Genomic DNA, 7869 nt, shown 5'->3' with positions numbered 1-7869 from the left:
ATGAGCTCCACGGGGGAAGCTGGGGGGCTGGCGCGAGGTTGGCGGCTGCGCCCCAGCGTGTGGCTCTGAGGGCGGGGGTGGGGGGAGTCTGGAAAGGGCTGCATTTGAAAGCAGCTGCTGTTTGCGTGGAGGTGGCTCTGGGTGTTGGCCTGTCCCGATGTGCCTCCGCTCCCACCAGGCTCGGCCCTGGGCCAGGAAGCTTAGTGGAGGGCTGCTTCCTCTGACAGCCAGAGCTCTGGCTGCTGCCCCACAGATTCTGGGAATTGTCCCCTGGGCGCTGCCCCTGGAAAGGGCCCAGCCTGCGGGCCAGAGTCAGTTCCTGGCTTCTGGGGGGTGGGGGTGCTATGGTGGATCCAAGGAGCCCTGTAGGCATGGGGAACCCCCAAAGGTCTCAAGCCTGGGGCACAGGTGGGGTGTAGCTGCCACCAGGGCCTTCACTCCTGGTAATGCCAGCTCCCTGTCAGGATGGTCCCCCACCTGGGAGATCTCCGAGCTGACAGCCAGCCCAAGGCAGCAGAGACAGATGTCCTCTAGAGCGACCAGCAACTTGGGTGCCCGGCTCTGCCAGGTTGAGTCCAACGTCCACAAGGTCAGAGGCCCAGCTGACAGGCTGCAGTCCTCACGCCCCAGGCGCTTCAGGGAGCCTCAGAGCCGGAAGTGCCGCCCTGAGGCTTGGGCCACCCCTTCTCTGTGCAGTCCAGGGGGTGTCGTGTCTTCAAAGCTGCAGATGACGCCTTGCCCAGCAAGCTGTGCGGGAAAGTCCAGCCCCCCGGCCCCAGAGTCTGGGGAGGGCAGAGATTGCCCCAGGATCACATAAGCCGGGGACAGGCCGGCCTCTCCCCACATACCCACAGTGGGCTGTCGTCTTCCTGGGGCCCAGGGCCCCTGCAGCCCAGACCCAGGCCTGGGGGTCTGTCCCAGCGTATGGCTCCAGCACACACAGCCTTCCCGGTTAGCTGAGGACACAGCTTCTTGGAGCCAAGGCCACTCAGCAGTCCCAGACCAGAGCCGGTGGGCACCCAGCTGTGGGTCACATGGAAAGCTTCGGGACAGCCCTACGGGGCCAGGGCGTCGGGGGACACCTCCCAGACTAGGTAGGAGCCAGGGTTCTTCATTATCCCAGTAGCACCTGGAGGGAGGGGGTCAGAGGTCAGGTGCGGAGCCCATTCCACAGCTTCCCTCTTTCACCATCCTCCCTATGGGGGAGAAACAGGCCTTTCTCGGGGCCCTGGTAGCATGAAGGGCGTGGGTCTATTGGAGCCAAGGCGTGGGGCAGTGACCTTGGATTTCACACTGCCGGGAAGCTGCAGCCCCCAGAGGCCAGGCCCAGAGGAAGGTCCAAGGAGGAGTCAGGCCCTGGCACCTCTAGGAGGATTCGGGAGGACAGAGTCCAGAACCGAGCAGGGAGTTCCTGGCCAGTCCCCACCCTGACCTATGCCCCCAGCCCTTCTGAGGAAGGAAGGGGGAGCTGCCCCCCTCCCATGGGTCCACTGGTCAATTCGGGCAACATTTCATCAGGGTTGGGATGTGCTCAGGCAGGAGTGACGCAGGAGCTGCTCCTGCTTCCAGAACACCCTTCCACGGCGAGCTGCGTGCTCCCCCTCCACTAACCCTGCCTCTGCCCTCCTGCAAGGAGTCTCACCCCCAGCCCCCCGGACCCACACTCACTGCCTCAGACTTTCACAGATGCACACGGCATCACCAGCTGGTTCACCCTGGGGGAGAGACGGGCGGGGGTCAAGGTGGCAGATCAGCGGGGGCCTGGCCCGGGCACTGCTCTGGCGCATCGCATCGCGGGGGCCGGCGGACCGGATGTGCTGGGCAGGGACCTCGTCAGCCCCAGGGGGAGGTGGGAGAGCCCAGGAGTGGGGAGAGGAGAGAGGGAGGGAGAGAGAGAGAGAAAGAGGAGTAAAGAGAGGAGAAAGAAGTCAGAAAAAGAGAGAGAAAAGCAGGGCCAGACCCCCAATTCTGAAAAACATTCATTCCAGGGAAAAACCCACCTAGAACCACCACAAACGCCCCGGGGCCACCCTGGGCCCCCTCTTGTGCTGGAGGCAGCATCGGGGAGGCGTGGAGGCGGGGACCTTGTCAGCCAGCTGACCCACCCGCTCCAAGCCCACCCTCACCCCCGCACTCACTGCTGCTCAGCCTTGGCGCGGTCGCTGAGGAAGAAGAGTGCGGTGGCCAAGAAGAACATGCCACCCAGGACCACGACGAAGGGGCAGAGCATGAGGGCGTAGCCCAGGCTCAGGAACTCCCAGAGCGGGGAGTCCTTGGTGCTCTGGCGGATCAGGTCGGAGATCTGTGGGATGGGGGTGCATGTTAGGGCGGGGCCACCTTCCAGAGCCCTGCACCCCCCCACCCCCACCCCCAGTACTCACAAAGCCGATGAGGTAGGGGCTTCCGGCATCCCCCAGCAGGTGGGAGGTGAAGCTCTGCAGGGCAACGGCGGTGGCCCGTCTGGTGGGGATGACCACATACTGGGCAAGAGGCAGCAGGTCAGAGGCCAGCAGAGTCAGCTGTGCCCCCCTGGCCTCAGCCCAGGGGTCACAACACTTCTCAAGCTCCCGTGGCCTCAGACTCGCTCCTGCCCTGGTGTCTCGACTTGCTCTCCTGGGCCCTCACCCCCTCCTCCCCAGCTTCTGAGACCAGGCTGCCTTAGCATCTGCACTTGGCCTTTGGCGGGGAGCCAAGTGCACCGGGATCACATGTGGCAACCCTGGGACCAGAACCCTGGCCTCAACCTTGCCCTCACCTCCCCACAAGCTAAAGACCCATCTTGGTCTCGCCTCCGCGGGGACCTGCCAAGGCCTGGGCTGGCTGGGATGGGTGATGGTGGGGAAGCAGGACCCTGCCTAGAAGAGCCTCCACTTTTACCCCCAGCACGGACTGCCAGAGCTGCTGGGCCCCCAGAACCCCCACCAGCCCAAGCAGGCCCTGACCCACAGGGGCTGCAGCTCCAAAGCTGGGCGGGCCAAGGTCAGACAGAGGGGCTGGTGGCAGCCCCCTGCCCCCGAGCTCAGCTTCCTCATCTAGTCAGAGCCCCAGCCTTCGTGGACAGTCTGAGAGCAGCCAGTGCCCACCGGGCACCCAGTTACTGGGGGGGAGGGGAGACCTGGATTGCGTGGCCCCATTTCCAGGAATAATTAGTCACTTGGCTGTGACACTTAATAAAATGGGACACGATTTCCCTGGGGCCCAAACCCTGTCAGCATCTGGGGCTGCCCCTGGGGCTGGGGGCAGAGGAGGGGGTCCTGCCTACCGCCAAGGGTACTTGATTCAGGCAAACTCACTCTAACCTTCGCTCCCGCGTGTGCAGTGATCCCCGCCTGGCACTGAGCTGAGTCAGACCTCCCGCCCACCACACCTTTAGCCAGGGACTGGGTGAGGGGGGGCGGTGTTGGAGAGAGACCACCCCGGGTGAAGCACGTACACAGGGAAGCTCGGGCGGGGCCAGGCAGGCTTCCTGGAGGGGAGCTAGCCAGGGGCCCTCATGCCCAGGCAGACTGATCTCCTAGGCTGACCCACATCCTGGCACCAAACCCCAAGTGTGCTGAAGGTGGCCCCATGAGGAGTCCTTCCCCCCCTGCCCCCAGGGCCCACCCTGGCACCTCCCACCCTCCCCGCCGCCGCCGGTCCCCTGCATACCCTTCTCCCAGTTCGCTCCCGGCCCTGACTTGGAGGATCACTGAGGACAGGACCAGCCAGCCCCCCCTCCACCACCCCCGTCCCAGACTGCCGCTTGTTCTCGAGGCCACAGCCCCCTCCTGCTTCCTCCCAGGCTGCTCCCATCCCCGCCCAAGGACACGAGCCCCTGCCGCCCGCCGCTCAGATGGCTCTTTGTCCCTGGCCGCCTGGTCTGGAGCCCATTGTTGGCCCCGTGAAGACGGCCTCTGTCTGCCCGACGCAGCCACGGGCACTCGGGCAGGCGTGCCTGGAACCCGGGCTGAGCCGGGAGGGCAGAGTCCACGGGAGCTCAGACCCTGAGGGTGGAGCCCTGGCAGACAGCACCACTCTGGTGCCAGCCTGGCACTGCCAGCCTCCCGGCCACAAACCTGAGCCTCCAGACATCGCCCTCCGCACCCAGTCCCCACATCCTGCCCTTCTGCCTGCTCAACCCTCTGATTCCAGGCCCTGCCCCGATGCAGACCCCCAAATCTCTGATCCCCTCTCTCCCCTCACAAGCCCAGCCGGCTCTCCCACCCCTTCACCCACCCTCCCCATCTGCCCCGAGAGGTTGAGAGGCCCCAGTCAGCACGAGGCAACCTCGGCCTGCCTCACCATGAGGATGTCCGCTGTGATGGCCCAGTTAGAAAACAGCAGCGTCTCCCCTACAAAAATGCAGATCTGCCCGGGAGAGACCAGAGCAACCATCAGGGGGCGCTCTACCCGCCACTGGCCCCAGGCTGCTCCCTGCACCCTGACTGCTGGCCGGGAGCCCCCAGAAGCCTTTGCCCCGGCTCCTGGCGGTCAGGCGCCGGGGAATTTGTGGATTAGCTGCAGGCTTCAAGCCAGGCCCACAGCCCTGGACAGAGCAGGGGCAGAGTGAGGACTGAAGCCTCCCCGTGGGGGGTCCCACCCCCTGCCCCAAGTCCGACTGCATTTCCTCCTCCAGAGCCCAGCTCCCCGGCCACCCTGGCACTCCCACCGCACTCACATAGGCCCCCACGATGCTACTCTTGGCCGCCACGAAGATGAGGCAGATGAAGATGGCGGAGCCCAGCATACCCACAGCGCACACCAGCGGGTCAGCCCGCTGAGTCCGCAGGCGGCACCAGCGTGTGGCTCCTGCGCCCGTGACCACCCCGAGAAAACCCGTAAAGCAGGTGATGGCCCCGAAGATGAGGCTGCGGAGACAGAGGACGGTGCAGCGCGGGTTAGAGGGCAGGGCTGGGGTAGAGGGGCCGGCGGCCTCCCTCACCCCGCCGCCATCCCCGCCCGCCCACTGAGCCCGCCTGGCCGCACCTGTCCTTGGCCGCACAGGGCGGGCTGCTGCACGTCTCCGCCGCCTTCTGCACGACTTGGGCGCGGTGCAGGTAGAGCGGGATCCACATGCCCAGGGCCCCTGTGGCGAAGGACACGGCAGACGTGGCCAGGGAGGAGAAGACGTAGCTGCGGCTGGGGAGAGGCCGGGGCAGCAACACTGAGCAGGGGGCCAGCATCCCCGCAGCTGGCAGGGTCGGGCCCAGGAGGCAGGCTTTCCTCCCTCCTTCCCCCAGGAACAGAAGGCCTCAAATGCCTCGCCTACGGGCTCTGGGGCTGAGGGCTCCGGCTTCAGGGATCGTAAACACGCGTAGCCCCAGCACTGTGGACAGGAGTCTGGCCAAGCAGGCTCTGTGGGCCAGCCTGCAAGTCGGGGTCCTCTCCTCTCGGCGCCCCTCCCTCCCTCTTCCCACTGGACCCCTCCCACAGCACTCACTTGCGGATCAGGGCCTTCATGTCTCGGAGCCATGACGTCCGGGCCTTGAGCTGCCCCCCGAGCTGGTCAGCGTGGCCTCTCCTAGTGGCCGGGACCAGGACGAGGATGAGCGTTCCTGTGATCATGCCCAGGATGGGGGACACCTGGTGGGTCAGGGTGCACCAAGTCAGGACACCATGGCTCAGGCGTCTTTGTCTCTGCTGCACCTGGAAGGGGGAGCAGGCCAGCCACGCCTTCTCTGGGCCCCGGGCTCCTCCTCTGGGCTGGTATCTGCCCAGCCTTCCTGACTGGGCAAAGCCGCTGGGGGTGAGGCTAGCATATGGGGCTTGGGGGCTCAAAATGGGCTGTGCCGCCCAGGGGCCGGATGGGAGAGAGGACGGAAAGTGAAAGGGAGGGAGGGATGGTCAGATGGATGGAGGAGGGAGGCCAGATGGCTGAATAGTCAGAGAGATGGATGGACAGATGGATGGTTGGATGGATAGATTGCTGGGTGGATGAATTAACACATGGAAGGACAGGACGACGGATGAGTGGCTAGGTGATGGGTGACGAGTGATGGATGATGGGTGATCGATGGAACAAAAGGAAGGTAGGTGGGCGGACATATGGAATGATGACTGGGAGAGGAGAGTTCCTGGGGACAGGGAGCCAGATACCAGCTCCTGCCCGCCTCCCTGGGTCTGGAAAAGCTTCCCGGGCCAGCTCCTCACCCTGGTGGGGGGGGGGGGGGGGGCACTGAGAAGGGACTGGCTGCGCATGTAGCTTATGGTTTGGGAGGGGCCCGTGTAGGTTCCAGGAGAACAGAGGCTCAGGAGCCCCTTTGGGTCTTCCCTGCATCCTGCCCAGTGTCGAGAACAGAATCTCCAAGGCCCCAGGCCTCTCTCCGGATGGAAAGGGCACATCTCGGGAGTCTGGATTCCAATATACCAGTCCCTCCACCAGCTCCTGAGAACCGGGAAATCTGTACCCATCCCCACCAGGCCTGGGAGCCCATGGTCTGGGGAGTTCCTCTCCATTCGCCGCCCCCCATGAAAAAATTCCACGGAGGCTGCTTCCTTCCTGCTTTTGAGGAAAAAACACTTTGTCTTAAGCTTCCTCTCCTTCACAAGACTGGGGATCTCTGTTTCCTCTGATTGCACTGTCCGGGGGCCTTGGCAGACTTGTGCCGAGTCCTCCTGCAGGACAGGAAGTGGTTCCAGACCCCGGGGCCCTCACACAGGGGTCTCGCCTCAGCCCCGCCCCAGCACAGGCCACAGCAGGAAGTGCTGCCGTGAACGTGGAATTTCCTTCGTCCTCACAGACTGGGGCCCCTGAGTGGGGCGAGTCTGGCACCCTTCACACCTCCAAGTGAACTGAAGGAGAAGAGCCTAGGCCCGCGAGGTGGGGAGCCTGGCGGCTGAGGCTCTGTCCCTGAATCTCTGGGTGACCCTGGGCAACGGCTGGTCTGGGGGTGTCCTTACCCGCAAGGCCCAGTGCCAGTCTCCGGCCGCCTGCTTCACGCTGGAGCCGGTGATATAGCCCAGGCCGCTGCAGAGAGGACGGGACGGTCAGGCAGGGATGGGCAGGGCGTCGGGGGCAGGGGATGCTCACCAGTCTAGGAGGCCACCAGCCCCCGCCCCCACCCAGCCAGCCAGGGAGCTGGTCCAGGCGCTTCTCAAGGCTGCCTGCCCATGTGTTTAGGTCACAGAGGGCCAAACTCCAGGGAGAGGGAGTGGTGAGAAACCCGAAGGGACCTGGCCCGGATCCTCACCTGCCCAGAGGGATGGCGAAGTAGAAGACAGACAGCATGAGTGTGCGCGTGTTCTTGGTGAAGAGGTCGCCGATGATGGTGGGCGCGATGGTGGAGTAGCTGGCCTCACCGATGCCCACCAGCCCGCGGGACAGGACCAGCAGCCAGAAGTGCTGTGGGGAGGGGCGGAGAGCGGTGGGGGGGCCCGCCTGCTCCCCTGCCTGCGCATCCCCGCTCCCCGCTTTGCTCCCTACCCGCGGCAGGGCCCAGGAGACAGGAGAGAGGGTGGAGCCCAACCCCTGCCTCAGCAATGACTACACCCCAGGCCACTCTGGGCCTCAGTTCCTGCCTCTGAATAGTGGGTCGGACTGGGTCTAGCTGGCCCAGTGCTCGGATGGAGCTGAACTTTCAGGGGCTGAGAGTTGTAGGTTTGGCGGGGGGCGTAAGCCTGTGTCTCCACTGCCACCCTGACTCATTGGGAGACTTCCTCCCTGGGTTCTGGCCCCATCTTGCCTGACCAGGCAGCTGGGCTGACCCTAGCAGCACTGAGGACGCAGTGTAAATGGGGAGTGGGCAGGGCAGCCCAGTGGGCTCAGTGCCCCTCCCCCATGCACACATCAAAGAGCAAAGCCCAGCTACATGGGAAGGGTGGGGCCGTGCCAGCTGCCAGTGGTTCTACCCCTTTGATGTGGACCCAGCCCCTCCATCCCCCCAGCTGCCC

General features: G+C 64.8%; 1 protein-coding gene across 2 annotated transcripts in view; it reads right to left on the bottom strand.

The window, feature by feature from the left end:
• Positions 1-988: 988 nt before the first annotated feature.
• SPNS2 (SPNS lysolipid transporter 2, sphingosine-1-phosphate) overlaps positions 989-7869 on the bottom strand; it is a 33756-nt gene continuing 26875 nt past the window's right edge. The window contains exons 4-13 of one of the 2 annotated variants that reach the window (XM_059997531.1): positions 7170-7321; positions 6880-6946; positions 5420-5562; positions 4966-5118; positions 4658-4847; positions 4282-4347; positions 2382-2480; positions 2139-2302; positions 1669-1715; positions 989-1129 (exon numbers count right to left, since the gene is read on the bottom strand). In XM_059997531.1, the coding sequence (XP_059853514.1) occupies positions 1673-1715; positions 2139-2302; positions 2382-2480; positions 4282-4347; positions 4658-4847; positions 4966-5118; positions 5420-5562; positions 6880-6946; positions 7170-7321 (1077 nt within the window). In that variant the 3' untranslated portion in view covers positions 989-1129; positions 1669-1672. The other variant, XM_059997530.1, reaches the window with a different exon arrangement.

Source organism: Delphinus delphis, chromosome 19 (genome assembly GCF_949987515.2).
Source record: "Delphinus delphis chromosome 19, mDelDel1.2, whole genome shotgun sequence".
Taxonomy (NCBI): domain Eukaryota; kingdom Metazoa; phylum Chordata; class Mammalia; order Artiodactyla; family Delphinidae; genus Delphinus; species Delphinus delphis.
The sequence above is the reverse complement of the archived record's forward strand: the minus strand, read 5'-3'. Positions and strand labels throughout refer to the sequence as shown.